The sequence below is a fragment of the Bombina bombina genome, chromosome 7, assembly GCF_027579735.1.
Source record: "Bombina bombina isolate aBomBom1 chromosome 7, aBomBom1.pri, whole genome shotgun sequence".
NCBI lineage: Eukaryota > Metazoa > Chordata > Amphibia > Anura > Bombinatoridae > Bombina > Bombina bombina.
The window spans coordinates 399,822,884-399,838,794 of NC_069505.1; the positions used below are offsets into that span (position 1 = coordinate 399,822,884).

At 45.1% G+C, this 15,911-nt stretch overlaps 1 protein-coding gene across 1 annotated transcript in view; it reads left to right on the plus strand.

Moving 5' to 3' along the window:
• Positions 1–15,911, plus strand: part of TRAIP (TRAF interacting protein) — a 108,071-nt gene that overhangs the window by 20,002 nt on the left and 72,158 nt on the right. The window contains exon 6 of the mRNA XM_053721163.1: positions 9,459–9,553. Coding sequence (XP_053577138.1) covers positions 9,459–9,553 — 95 coding nt within the window. The remainder of the gene's footprint in view (positions 1–9,458; positions 9,554–15,911) is intronic.

A 15,911-nucleotide genomic window follows, 5' to 3' on the forward strand; every position in this document is an offset into this window, starting at 1 on the left:
AGAGAGTTAAGTAAATTTGATAATATAAACAAATTGCAAAGTGTTTTTTTTTTTTTTAAACTTATCAGAATCATTTTTAAACCAGCTTAAGATGAGAGGGATTCCCCTTTCTGCTGCATATGATTGAACCACAATGCACACTCCTTATCACATCCTTATGGACAGGGTTGTAATTGGTTAATAAGGTTACTTTTTGTTCTGGGGTGCAGGGGAATTGGTGAATAAAAAAAGAAATAAATATTTTCCTTTGACAAATTGAAACTGAGCAACACATTACAAAATGCTTCTGAGATTTGGAGCTGCAGTTTTCAATTTGGTGATTGAAGGGACAGTCTACTTGATTTTTGTATTGTTTAAAAATATAGATAATGCCTTTACTACCTATTCCCCAGCTTTTATATTTACATACTTTATAACGCCTGCCTGTTTCTAAGCCACAGTAGGCCGTCTCTTATCTCTGTGCTTTTTAAAATATTGTACAACAGCTAAACAGTGCTAGCCCATATGTGCCATATAAATAACATTGTGCTCACTCCCGTGGAGTTATTTATGAGTCAGCACTAATTGTCTAAAATGCAAGTCTATCTGCAGAGGTTTAGAAACAAGGTAATCAGAGGTAAAAAGTATATTAAGATAACTGTTGGTTATGCAAAAGTGGGGAATGGGTAATAAAGGGTATGTATGTATCTGCTGCTCTGTCATTGGCTTAACTCCCGTTTAATTAATTTGCATTTCCACTCAAACCAATAGTTCACTATAGAATCATGTTTTTGTCCTAGGAAACCCTTGGGGCTCGATTTTATCAAGCAGGGGCGTACATATTCACCCCTGTCCATCCCAGCTCGCCCCTGGCGGAATTCAGCATTGCACACGAGCACTATTTTGCGCTTGCGTGCAATCACGCACGGGCAGGAGCTGTAAATCTCCTCGGTCGGACAAGACTGGGGAGATTGAAATTCTCCACACGCTACAGAGTTGCTTGAGGTATGCAAATGCACATTTGGACAAGCCAGCTTCATTTTAGAAGAAGGTGCTGTGGACTGATGAAACCAAGATTGAAATTCTCCACCTAAGGGGTCAATTTATCAAAGGCTTTTGCCAGCCTTTGAGCCCCTACGGCTGCAGGTTCTCACACGAGAACCTGCACGCTGTATTTAACCAGCAGCGGTCATCAGACCGCCGCTTTGCTAACCTCTTCGCCACCTCTTGTTTGGCGAAATTCAATCTCCCCGGTCTTTTCCGACCGGGGAGATTGACTGCTCCTGCCCGCTTGTGATTGGCAATGCGTGGTCGAGATTGCACGCAAGCGCAAAATATTGCTCCCCCAGGAGAATTCAGACCGCCAGAGGCGAGTTGCGACGTGTATATGCACCCCTGTCCGCCTCCGCTTGATAAATCGCCCCCTAAGAGGTGGAAAGGAGGGTTAGGGAAGCAGCTGCTTGATAAATCGTGACTGCAGGTCCTCTTGTGAGAACCTGCAGTCATAGGGAGGCACGGGCCTATTTAACAAAAGTCTGTCGGACCTGATCCGACAGTGCGGATCAGGTCCTACAGACCTCGCTGAATGCGGAGAGCAGTACGCTCTCCATATTCAGCATTGCACCAGCCGCCCCTGCAGATTTGCGGCCAATCGGCCACCAGCAGGGGTGGTGTCAATCAACCCGATCGGGTTGAATTGCGGGTATGTCTGTCCGCCTGGTCAGAGCAGGCGGGCAGGTTATGGAGCAGCGATCTTTAGACCGCTGCTTCATAACTGGTGTTTCTGGCGTGCCTGCAGGCTCACCAGAAACACAAGCCCCCAAGCTCCATCCGGAGCTTGATAAATGGGACCCTAAGGCTTTATAAATCAATTCACACTTTCTCCTGATGACTTTACCCACTGGACTTATTCCTAGTGTAAATGTGGTTTATATTCACTTGTGCATACACTGCTACAAAGCAGAGTTTAAGGGACATTGAGTCAAAATCCAATATAAATGGGTTGGATAGAGCATGACTGTCACGGATACTGGGCTGCAGGGGCTGAACCCTTGCCCCCCCTATAGACTTCACCCCAGCTGTTTCTCAGTGGTTTTGGTCTCCTCAGAGCAACCACAATCTCTGGAATCTTTTGTTTGGTGTATGACCAGGAAAACCCTCCTAGGCTGGCCGGGCTTCTGGAACTTCCAGTCGGCCGCCTCACAACGGACACCCGCCTAACTCCTCTTAGGCTGGCCGGGCTCCTGGAACTCCCGGTCGGCCACAGGACATCAGGACACCCGCTAACTTTACCCCTGGTCGCTCCAGCAGCCCTTTGCCCCAGAGCTCCGCTCTTTTGGGGATTGGTAGCCCCTAGGGAGGACGAGCTGTGGCAATTATCAGAGGGGAGCTCCTTTAGGAACTGGGGGTTTTGGACACCCCTAACTCCATAACTTCAACAGACTGTAACTCCGGTCCCCAATAACGAATCATGCTGATTTTTGGACTGTGGCATCTGGGGACCGAGAGCTTTAAAATGACACCCTGAAGTGCCGCCGCTCCACCGGGATCACCCGAAACTGCCACCCCTAAGTATTGGGATTATGTGAGACTGTGGCTCCTATGGAGGTGCCGGGCTGTCTGGAGGGGCGGGAATGGCGGGAAAATTGTGGGATTGTCCTTTGTGTTATCAAGATGAGATGTGTGTGTGTATAAAAGGATTGTGTGTTCTCAATAAAATCAGTTCTTGTTCATCTGAAGGATAGTCTGTCTAGTTATTTGGGTGAGCTCCAGCTAAAATCGCTTTCCTGGGCTACATAGAAATCACTTTCCTGGGCTACATAGCCACTTGTTCCATGCAGAGGAAGGACCCGGTCGACGGCGCTACCCAGTCGGGGTAGCGGGGAAGTCCGTCACATTGGTTGGCAGCGGTGGGATGCTTCCGTCTACCTGGAACGTCCAAACCACCAACTGAAGATCTTGTTGGATGGAGCAGTACCAGGGGCTCCGGAAGGAAGAATTGAGAACATTGCTGCAGAGGGAAAGTCGCCGGCAACAAGACAAAGGCAGTGCTCGTAGCCGAACTGATGGAGGACGATCGGGCTAGCGAACAGGCTGGTGGGTTAGACAGCGACCAAAGTGAAGGACAGCCCAGTACAGCCTCCACTCCAGGGACTACAACATCCGACAAACAGCGGCAGGTACAGTGGCAACTGGCTCTCTATGGACCTAACACCCCCCGAGGAGATCATTACTTAGATAGTGACTGACGCCAACAAGATACACATGTTGGAGCTTCAGAAGTCTATAGGGGGGGTCATGCCGGATCCCTTGAACCCCCCTTCCCGGCCCAAGAAACTACCTCACGGGGCTTTCCGAACCTTCCAGGATGATGGGAGTGAGGATATCGACTGCTACCTACAGCTGTTCGAGACCCAGTGCCCGATGCATGGGGTCACTAATGCCGATCGGGTTACTATCTTAATTGGGAAACTATCCGGTAGGGCCTTGGAGGCTTTCCACACTGTCCCCTCCAAAGATCAAGTCAACTATGACCGGGTGAAGGAGCGCATCCTTGCTCGGTATGGACTTACCCCGGAGGCTCACTGGCTAAACTTCAGGGGACTACAAAGACAACAGGAGCAGCCGTATACCGAGTTTGCCCACCGCTTAGCTAGATCCTTGAACTCCTGGGTTACTGGGTGCCACATCACCACCCTAGACGAAGCTGTTCAACTCATCCTCCTGGAGCAGTTCTACAACCGCACCCCAGCAGAGATAAGGGACTGGGTAAAAGACAAGGGACCCAGAACAGCTGACCAAGCCGCCGCCCTGGATGATCAGTATGTTGATGCTCGGCGCCAGGCGGCCACAGACCCCCGGGCAGCAACCCGCCCCAGCTCGAACCCCAACGTTCTTTCGGCAGCCACAGAGCCAGCCGCCCCCTGTTTACCCGGCCATGAGCAGCCATCCCCAGGGGTGTTATGGGTGTGGACACCTAGGACATATTATACGGGATTGCCCCACCAGACAACGAAACCCCCCAGCCCAGCCGCCAAGGAACCCTGCCTCAACCTCGTGGGGGTCTCCTCAAGCCCGCACCTATCAGGCCGCTGCCCATTGTGCCCATACAGCGAGCTCCGACCCCTATGCTGAGTGGACAGGAGAAGTGGGTGTCTTGCAACATGTCGGCTCAATGGACCAAGACAACCGACAACAACACCGGCAAGTTGTCTGGGTCAACGGGCAGGCGGCTCAAGGAATGAGAGATACGGGGGCCACCGTTTCTTTGATCCAACCTCACCTTGTTCCCCCCTCCGGTTGCACTGGGCGCACCCTTGCTGTGGGGGTAGCCGGAGGTGAGGTCCTCAGGATTCCTACAGCCTGGGTCCATTTGAACTGGAAAACCGACTCCCGCAATGTAGAAGTGGGGGTTATGCACCACATCCCTGCCGAGGTCCTGTTGGGAAACGACCTCGGCCACCTTGTGTCCGCCTATGTGGGGGATGCCTCTCCGGATACCTGCCCAGTGACTACCCGCCAGCAGGCCAGATGCCCCGCCACTTCACCAACTCCGGGGACCCAGGTAAGACCTACCACCCCGACACCTACCTTTCCCCGACTACCCGTCCCCACTAACCCCGAACTTACTGATACCCTCTCCTGGGCGACCCCCTCTGACTTTGCCAAAGAAACCTTGAGCGTCCCGACCCTAGCCCCTTACCGAGACAGAGTAGGTGCTGACCCCCAGGGCCCGGAGACTAACGATTCCAGTGGGAGGGAGAGCTCCTCTACCGGATCTCCAAGAGGAAAAAAGGACCGGTGCCCAAACGCCAGCTGGTCGTACCGAAGAAGTTTCGGTCCAACCTACTGAACATAGGGCATGACATCCCCTTAGCCGGCCACTTGGGAAAGCAAAGGACCCCCCACCGCTTGACTCAAACCTTCTTCTGGCCAGGCATTACAGACGATATTAAGGAATACTGTAAATCCTGTGAGGTTTGCCAGAAGGTAGGAAAGACAGGTGACCATATGAAAGCTCCCCTCCATCCCCTGCCCATTATTGAGGAACCCTTTAGCCAAGTGGCAGTAGACATTGTGGGGCCATTAGCTCGGCCCAGCCCATCAGGGAAGAAATACATCCTTACAGTGGTGGACTATGCCACCCGATACCCCGAGGCAATCCCCTTGGCCAATATCACGGCGGAGACCATAGCAGATGCGATGCTCCGGATATTCACCAGGGTAGGCTTCCCTCGGGAAGTGGTTTCCGATCAGGGAACACAGTTCACTGCAGAAATCACTCAACAACTGTGGGAGTTGTGCGGGATTAAACCCCTGCACAGCGCCCCTTACCATCCCCAGACGAATGGGCTGTCTGAGAGGTTTAACGGGACCCTAAAGCAACTGCTTCGGACGTTCTCGGCCACTCACAAGGACTGGGAGAGATTCCTGCCGCACCTCCTCTTTGCATATCGAGAGGTGCCTCAGGAATCCACCGGGTTTTCCCCCTTTGAACTTCTATATGGTCATGGTCGAAAGGTTAGGGGCCCATTAGATTTGGTACGAGCCCACTGGGAGGGAGCCACCGGGGGTGGGGACAGCACTCTGTTGTGGAGTACGTACATGAGAACCTTCAAGCCTCTCCGCACAGGCAGAAGCGATGGTACAATTGCAATGCCCGTACCCGAACCCTGATTGTGGGACAGAAGGTCCTCGCTCTGAAGCCTGTCAAAACAGACAAGCTACAGGCCTCTTGGCAAGGACCTTACCGGGTTGTGGAACAACTGAACAACACCACACACCTGGTAGCGAATGATGAAAGGATCCGTCGGACCTTTCATGTGAACATGTTAAAGGCATACATAGAGAGACCTAGAGATGTGGCCGCTATCTGTGCGCCGGCAGTGGAAGACTCTGAAAGTCTTCCAATCCCGGAGCTTCCTGGCCCTACTGACACCCCCCAGGGGGTGGATGACATATCCCTAGACGATAGGTTAGAGCCCGGACAGAAAAGGCAGGTCCGGCGACTCTTGGAACAAAGAAGTGACATGTTCTCTACTGTCCCTGGGTTTACCACAACAGCCATCCACTGTGTGAAGACCCCGGGACAGACACTCCTGCGACAGGCTGCCTACAGGGTCCCAGATGCCGTCAGGGACAGTATGCACCGGGAGCTCCGGGTAATGTTGGACCTATGTGTCATTGAACCGTCCAACAGTCCCTGGGCCTCCCCGGTTGTGTTGGTACCCAAGAAGGACAGAACTACCTGTTTCCGTGTTGACTACCATAGACTCAACGACAGAACCACCACTGACGCCTATCCCATGCCCCAAGTAGATGACCTGTTAGATCGAATCGCCCGGGGCCACTTCCTGACCACCCTCGACCTATGCAAGGGTTATTGGCAAATCCCCCTCGGCCCTGAGTCCGTCCCCAAGTCTGCCTTCATCACTCACTTCGGCTTATACAAGTTTAAGGTCATGCCGTTTGGAATGAAGAATGCCCCAGCCACTTTCCAAAGAATGGTAGACCGCCTGTTGGATGGCCTCCAGGACTATGCCTGTGCATACCTGGATGACATCGCCATCTATAGCGAGACCTGGGAGGACCATGTGGTCCACCTAGGCGTCGTCTTAGATCGTCTTCGAGCCGCCGGCCTAACCTTGAAGCCAGATAAGTGTACCATTGGGCGCTCAGAAGTTCAGTACTTAGGCCACCAAGTCGGCTGCGGTAAGCAGCAACCCGAGTCGGCCAAAGTCGAGGCAGTGGCTAACTGGCCCACCCCCAGGACCAAAACCCAAGTCCTTGCTTTTCTGGGTACTGCAGGCTACTACCGGAGGTTCGTCCCTAATTGCAGCAGCCTCGCCAAACCCCTGACTGACCTGACCCGTAAACGACTTCCCTGACTCATCCTGTGGTCCCCCGAGTGTGAAAAAGCCTTCCAGAGTCTTAAGTCTGCCTTAATCTCTGCCACAGTACTGGCCGCTCCTAACCCAGCCAAACGTTTTTCTGTCCACACAGATGCCTCCATGTTCGGGTTGTGGGCCATACTAAGCCAGGCAGACGATAAAGGGCAGGACCACCCCGTTGCCTACATCAGTCGCAAACTGCTACCCCGAGAAGTAGGCGACGCGGCGGTTGAGGAGTGGTGTCTGGCGCTGTTATGGGCTTTGATGAAGTTGCAGCCCTACCTATATGGGAGACCCTTCACCGTCCTTACTGACCACAACCCCCTAGTATGGTTCAACCGTGTTTCCGGGGGACAACGGGAGACTGTTGAGGTGGAGCCTAGCCCTGCAGCCATTTAACTTTGACATCCAGTACCGACTGGGAAAGAGCAATGGGAATGCTGACGGACTTTCCCGGCGGACTGAAGTGGCATAAACTCCTCGGACATCCCCAGGCCGACCCCTGTGTGGATCTAGCCGGGTCTGCCGAACTGGAGAGGGGGAGTTGTCACGGATACTGGGCTGCAGGGGCTGAACCCTTGCCCCCCCCCCTATAGATTTCACCCCAGCTGTTTCTCAGTGGTTTTGGGCTCCTCAGAGCAACCACAATCTCTGAAATCTTTTGATTGGTGTATGACCAGGAAAACCCTCTTAGGCTGGCCGGGCTCCTGGAACTCCCGGTCGGCCACAGGACACCCGCTAACTTTACCCCTGGTCGCTCCAGCAGCCCTTTGCCCCAGAGCTCTGCTCTTTTGGGGATTGGTAGCCCCTAGGGAGGACAAGAGCTGTGTCAATTATTAGAGGGGAGCTCCTTTGGGAACTGGGGGTTTTGGACACCCCTAACCACATAACTTCAACGGACTGTAACTCCGGTCCCCAATAACGAATCATGGACTGTGGCATCTGGGGACCGAGAGCTTTAAAATGACACCCTGGAAGTGCCGCCGCTCAACCGGGATCACCCGAAACCGCCACCCCTAAGTATAGGGATTATGTGAGACTGTGGCTCCTATGGAGGTGCCGGACTATCTGGAGGGGCGGGAATGGCGGGAAAATTGTGGGATTGTCCTTTGTGTTATCAAGATGAGATGTGTGTATAAAAGGAGTGTGTGTTCTCAATAAAATCAGTTCTTGTTCACCTGAATGCTAGTCTGTCTAGTTATTTGGGTGAGCTCCAGCTAAAATCACTTTCCTGGGCTACATAGCCACTTGTTCCAGGCAGAGGAAGAACCCGGTCGACGGCGCTACCCAGTCGGGGTAGCGGGGAAGTCCGTCACAATGACATTTTAAAAAACGTTTTCAGTTTACTTTTATTAGCCTTTTTGTTTTGTTCTCTTGGTATCCTTTGTTAATCAGTATTTTTAGGTTTATTAAGGGGCATGTGTATTTAGCCATCTGGCAGCAGTTTGCGCATCATTCTTTGTAGCATTGAAATACATAGTAGCAAACACTGCTGTCATAGACTGCTGAGGACACGTGCACGCTCCTATCAGCCTACCTAGATTTTCTCTTTAACGATGGATATCAAGAACAAAGCAAAGTTGATAATAGAAGTTTAAAATTGCATGCTCTGTCTAAATCACGAACATATAATTTTGACTTTACTGTCCCTTTAAACAAAAAAGCTTTTTCATTTGTAGGAGTCTCGGCTGCTAATCTGTGCACACCTAATTTACTTTGCATTAGTAAGATAGGATTTTACAGCCCTGTCAAATAGTTCACACCCATGTTCCTAGAGAAGTGTTCTTGATCAGGTTTCTAAATGTGATGGTAAATGTCGTAAGAATGTTGCAATGAAAAATATATTGGTGTACAAGCAAAACCGCATAATTTTTTTTTTTTTTATAAAAAAAGTGTGTGTATAGTGGGTCGGCATAACATTGCAATAGAAGCATTACTATAGGCATGGATTTAAAGGGACAGTCTAGACAAAATTAAACTTTCATGATTCAGATAGGGCATGCAACTTTCCAATTTACTTTTATAATCAAATTTGCTTTGTTCTCTCTATTCTTTGTGGAAAGCAAAACCTCGGTAGGCTCATATGCTAATTTCTATGCCGTTGAACTGCTTATCTCAGTGCATTTTGACAGTTACACTGATAGTTTGTGTGTCATATAGATAACATTGTGCTGACTCCCGTGGAGTTATTTAAGAGTCAGCACTGATTGGCTAAAATGCATGTCTGTCAAAAGAGCTTAGATAAGGGGACAGTCTGTAGATGCTTAGAAACAAGGTAGTCATAGAAGTAAAAAGTGTATTAATATAACTGTTTAGCAAAACTGGGGAATGGGTAACAAAGAAATGATCTATCTTTTTAAACAATAAAAATTCTGGAGTAGACTGTCCCTTTAACAATTTTCAAGGATAGATTAAAAAAAAAAAAAAAGGTACACATATATATATTTTTTTTTAATGGCAAAGATTACATATATGGCATTTCATTAGATGTAGTTTACTATCAATTTAAGTGATCTTAACCTGCCAATGTTATTTAAGAGTCTTCACCTGCCCCAGCCTTTATACGTATGTGTTTTCTGTGATCTGTAGAAGCAGATGAAGTACTTAGAACAGCAGCAGTCTGACACCAAAGCTGCTAAGGAGGAAGCGCACAGGCTGCGGAACAAACTAAAGACTATGGAAAGGTTGGTGCTCTGTAATTATTATTTATTTATACAGAATGAACAAGAAAATACAAACAAATGCAATATAAGCTCGTCATCTCAAGCATTATTACATAAAGTGACACACAATTTTATATCTATGTAAAGTGATAGAAACTGTCTTAACAAGGATCTGGAGGGTCAACCAAGATTAAGTAAATTTCAAAGGAGAATATACTGTATATATGAAAAACCTCACTAGTATAAATAGTGCTCACTCTGTGCCCCAAGCCTGTCACAACAAGTAACCGCCAGAGCCTCTTTGAAACGCAGATATTAACAAGGTTATATACCAGTGGCTATGGTCAGGCGATCATGGATCTATGATAGACATCTCGTATGCTTGTGACATATCATGCTTGCAAGATATTATTCCCCTTTTGCAAGCTGAAAGAGGTCTAGTACATATGGGATGTCGGTAAACAGATGTCTGACCGATCTAGATACAACCCCCTTCATTCAGCGGTAAGATTGCAGAACAAGATGATGTTGTTAAAGGACCAGTCAACACTCTCTAGGTTCCAATTATAAATTGATTCCTTATTAAAACATTAAGTATTTCTAACTTTACCTTAGCCATTTTTAATCATCTATTCTCCTAAAATTAACCTTTCTTTCATGTAATTGGCAAGAGTCCATGAGCTAGTGACGTATGGGATATACATTCCTACCAGGAGGGGCAAAGTTTCCCAAACCTCAAAATGCCTATAAATACACCCCTCACCACACCCACAATTCAGTTTTACAGGTTGAAGCCCGGTTTTCCTCTCAGAGTGCAGTGAATGTCAGAGGGATGTGAAGAAAGTATTGCCTATTTGAATTCCATGGTCTTCCTCTAGGGGATCTATTTCATAGGTTCTCTGTTATCGGTCGTAGAGATGTCTTCTCCTACCTCCCTTTTCAGATCGACGATATACTCTTATATACCATTACCTCTACTGATTCTCGTTTCAGTACTGGTTTGGCTATCTACTTTATGTAGATGAGTCTCTGAGTAAGTAAGTCTTATTTTATTTATGACACTCTCAGCTATGGTTTGGCACTTTATATGTAAAGGTCTAAATATATGTTTTATACTTATATTTGCCATGATTCAGGTCAATCAGTTTATTTTCCTTCTTTCAGACTGTCAGTTTAATTTTTTGGGAAAATGCATATGAATGAAATATTTTTCTTACCTAAAATTTTCAATTGACTTTTTTTTCCTTTAAATTGCGGGCTGTTAGGCTCGCGGGTGCAAAAAATGCTAGATTTTATTGCGTCATTTTTGGCGCAAGACTTTTTTTTGCCGCGAGATTGATGTTTGTCTGACGTCAATGACTTCATTTCCGGCTTCTTAGTTGCGTCATTTTTTGATTCTCGTGTTTATTACAGACGTTTTTGGCGCCAAAAAATATGTGGGCGTCGTACTTGGCGCCAGTTTTTTTTACATTATTTAAGTCTCACTTTTTAGTTGCTTCTGGTTTCTAGAGGCTTGTTCTGTTTGCATTTTTTCCCATTCCTGAAACTGTCATTTATGGAATTTGATAATTTTGCTTTATATGTTGTTTTTCTATTACATATTGCAAAATATTCCAAAAACTGTTCCTGTATCAGAAAATACTGTTGGATTGCTGATGACTGATATCAGTCCTACCAAAGCTAAGTTAATTTATTTTAATGTTATGAATTTTATCTTTAGCTATGGTTTGTAATAAGTTATCGTGATAAACTTTTACATGCAGAGTCCATTAGTATGTATGCATTATCTATTGCTATTCTTTTTACATCTAATGTACAAGATATACCTAGGAATCTATGAGAATGTTTTTCTGATTCTATCCTAAAGGCTTTGTCTGACATCCCGCCTTCTAATAAAATTTATAGGTCTTTTTTAAACTTCTCATTTAGTTGATGGATTTTTAAATGACCGACAACATACTGAATTATCCTTCTCTGATGATGTTTTTTCTCATTTAGAATATACTTCATCAGATATTTGACACTAACAAATCTACTTTTTTATTTTTAATTAGAGTACATTCGTTGTTGAAAAGGTGTTGATTATATTGGATATTGAGGAGTCTAGTTCTTTTGATTTAAGACTAGCTAACATTTAAATTCTTCTCATTAACCTCCTGTGGTTTCTTCAGAGGTTTTTTTTCCCCAGTTCATGATACTAGGGAATGGAATAGGCCTGGGACGACTTTTATTCCTTCTTTAAGGTTTTTAAATTGTATCCTTTGCCGGCAGTTAGTTTAAAGTTTTGAGGAAGATCCCCAAAGTTAATGGGGCTATCTCTACTCTTGCTTAAAGGGACAGTCAACACTTACTTTAACATGTTTTTATATTGAAAATAACAAAACGGAGGTCCGCCTACACTATACCCCTCCTGCCTTGCCGCCTTGCTTCTGTCCTAATCAGCGGCGCTAACTACTCTAATACCCAGTAAATATGGATGCCGGACTCCCCCCACCATTACGTAGCTGCCTTCTTCTTCAACTTATAAGCAAATCAGAATCCAGGCATCGGACAGAAATTGCAAGCGCGTGCAATTTCAGTCCGAGGACTGGATTCTGATTTGCTTATAAGTTGAAGAAGAAGGCAGCTACGTAATGGTGGGGGGAGTCCGGCATCCATATTTACCGGGTATTAGAGTAGTTAGCGCCGCTGATTAGGACAGAAGCAAGGCGGCAAGGCAGGAGGGGTATAGTGTAGGCGGACCTCCGTTTTGTTATTTTCAATATAAAAACATGTTAAAGTAAGTGTTGACTGTCCCTTTAACATACTACTATTCCTATAGAAAATAGTATTTATTTTTTTCCTTCAGATGGGAAACTTGTATCTTATTTAAGGAAAATTATTTTATTTCCGGTCCTTTTCTTAGGCCTGCAATTTATTTGGCTGATGTTGCAAATGCTTTAACTTTCTGGTTGGATACTTTAGTGCAAAAAGTATCGGATTATGATTTGTTTTAGCATTGTTAAGTTGATCAACATGCTAATAATTTCATTTGTGTCGTCATTTTTTTTATATTTTCACAATTGAGGTTTAATCTATGTCTTTAGCTATTTTTAGCTAGAAGAACTTTGTGACTTAATCTTGGAATGCTAATTTGATTTCTAAAATTCATATTTCTTTTTTTCCAAGGTAATCAATTATTTGGTTCACAATTGGATTCAATTTTTTCAACTGTTACACTGGGGAAGGGAGTTTTTTGTTGCTTCAAGATTGAGTTCTAAGAGTAAATCTTAAGCTTATATTAGTTTGTTCTTAATAAGGAACGGAATCCTAATTCTTCCTCAAGTAACATGTTTATAATTGGAAGCTTTCTTCAACATGGTATGAATTTAAGCTATTTAAAAGATCAAAGTCAGCCCCCCAAATTTGCATGTAGGTGCGTTTTTTTATTCCAGCTTAGCTGATAAGGGGCAGGTTTTGACTTTTTTAAATTTGTTTGGTTCAATTTGGTCCAAACTTCTTAGATTGGGGTACTGAATAGGATTCAGAGTAAAACCGCCTGTGAGAAGTTTTTTTTTCTCTCTAGCATATTCCAGCTATTCCAGTAAAGGCTCACACTTTTCTGATGTATGTTTCAGACCTGTATGTGTTGGGTACTTATGAGGCGCGGCTGGTTACCCATTGGGGTCTCAAGGCGCTGCTCAGACCTGGAGTTATCTGGGGTATTCATACCAGTTCCATTTCAGGAACAGGGTTTGGGGTTTTGTTCAAAACTATTCATTGTCTCAAAGATAGAATTTGTCATATAAGAGTTCCTTCTTTCAGAATGGTGTTTATATGGTCTATTCTGCCTTTTTGGTCAGTAAGGGCATTATTTGTTTACAATAGATACAATAGATGCATATCTTCTGTTTTCATTCAGATTATTTTTCGTTTTCTGAGATTCTCTTTTTTTTGACAAGCATTACCAATTTGTTGCTTTTCCTTCTGGTCTAGCGACAGCTCTGAGAATCTTTTCAAGGTTCTCAGGGTTTCCTTATTTGGACGATCTCGTGGTACTGGCTCAGTCTTTTCGTTCTGCAGAATCTCATACAGTTCAACTTTTGTGGTTTCTTCTTAGACATGGTTGGAGGATCTTTTTATCAAAAGATCCTTGGTTGCTCAGACAAGGGTCACCTTTTTTAGGTTTCCAGATAGATTTTGTCAATGTCTTTGTCTCTAACAGACAGGAGACAATTATATTGGGTTCAGTTTGTCGGAACCTTCAGTCTCTATTTCCTTCAGTAGCTATATGCATGGAAGTTTTAGGTCTCATGGCTGCAGCATTGGATTCAATTCCCTTTGCTCATTTTCATATGAAACCTTTCCAGTTTTTTATGCTGAATTAATGGTGCAGGTATTCTAGGATATCATTTTTAATATCTTTGAATTCCAATGTTCAACTATCTTTTGACTTGGTGGTTAGATCACCATCATATAGTTCTACGGGTCTCTTCGATTCATCCAACCTGGACCTTGATCACTACAGATGCAAGTCTTTTAGGTTGGGAGGCTGTCTGGGGATCTCTGTCGGCACAAGGGGTTTGGAAATCTCAGGAGGCGAGATTACCATTCAATATTTTGGAACTCCGTGCATTCTCAGAGTTTGTCAGTTTTGCCTTCTTTTTGAAGAGAGAGACGTTATTGTTTTTCAGACAGACAATGTCACAACTGTGGCGTATGTCAATCATCAGGGTGTGACTCTCAGTCCTTAGGCTGTGAAAGAAGTATCTCGGATACTTGCTTGGCTAAATCCAGCTCCTGTCTAATTTCTGCGGTCCATATCCCAGGTTTAGACAATTGGGAAGCGGATTATCTCTCTCAATCAAGCTTTACATCCGGGAGAATGGTCTCTTTACCCAGATGTGTTTTTTCAAATTGTTCTGATGTGAGGGTTTCCAGTAATAGTTCTGATGGCATCTCATCTAACAAGAAAACCTCCCAGGTACCTATTCAGGTCCGGGGATCCTCAGGCGGAAACAGTGTATGCATTGACACTTCCTTGGAGTTATCAATCTGCCTATATTTTTGCTCCTTCTGGTTCTTTTTAAGAGTGATTTTTCAAAATCATCATGGAGCAATCGTTTGTGCTGCTGGTGGCTCCAGCATGGCCGCTCAGGTTTTGGTATATGGTTCTTGTTCGGATACAAGTAAACTCCTCACACACACACACAGTTCGCTACGCAAGATGCAGCATGATCCGGACAGGCTGGACAGATTACAGTTGTCAGAAATAACGTTCCAAGCTCATAGCGGTCATTAACCTTAATGTGGGTATAAACATAATGATGTCCTTCCATATAACATTAGTATCCAAACAGCCTTACATTGATAGTAATAGATATAATTATCACTTACTGTTGGATACAGTCCATCTTCTCTGTCTTACCTCTGTGTATATTTAAATGTCAGCTCGCCCAGGATCCTGTCCACTGAGCTAAAAGCGGTCCCACTGCTAAATGTTTAGCAGGCTATACCTTCTCCCTGACCTCCTTCCAATCGTTTGCTCCAAGGGTGCCCTATGGGTATCCTTAATGAATGCCACAATTTCCACAACTTTGAAAAAACCCAGACCGGCTCCAGGGCAATGATAAAAGGAGAATGTTTATTGGATTACTTAAAAACATAGAACACACCAGATATATACAAACAATCTTGTTCGGATGTCCAGTTGCCAACCTTGGTCACTTCCATTTAGGCCAGACCTTATATCTTAAGATTCGTTTTTTCCGTCAGGAAATCAAATTATTAAATTTGATGGTATGGAAATTAAAACGCTTAGTCATAGAGGTTTCTCTGACTCAGTGATTAATACTATGTTGCAGGTTCGTAAATCTGTGTCTAGAAAGATTTATTATCGAGTTTGGAAGACTTACATCTTATAATGCTCTTCTCATAATTTCTCTTGGCATTCTTTTAGAATTCCTAGGATTTTATAGTTTCTTCATAAGGTTTTGTCTGCAAGTTCCTTGAAAGGACAAATCTCTGCTCTTTCTGTGCTGTTTCACAGAAAAAATTGCTAATCTTTCTGATATTCATTGTTTTGTTCAGGCTTTGGTTCGTATCAAGCCTGTCATTAAGCCAATTTCTCCTCCTTGGAGTCTTAATTTGGTTCTGAGGGCTTAACAGGCTCTTCCGTTTGAGCATATATGCATTCTTTGGACATTGAATTACTTTCATGGAAAGTATTGTTCCTTTTGGCCATCTCTTCTGCTAGAAGAGTTTTTGAATTATCTGCTCTTTCTTGTGAGTCTCCTTTTCTGATTTTTCATCAGGAAAACATTAATAGAGGAATTATTGTTCCTTCCTTGTGTCCTAAATCCTAAGAATTCTTTGGAAAGATTCTTACATTCTTTGGATG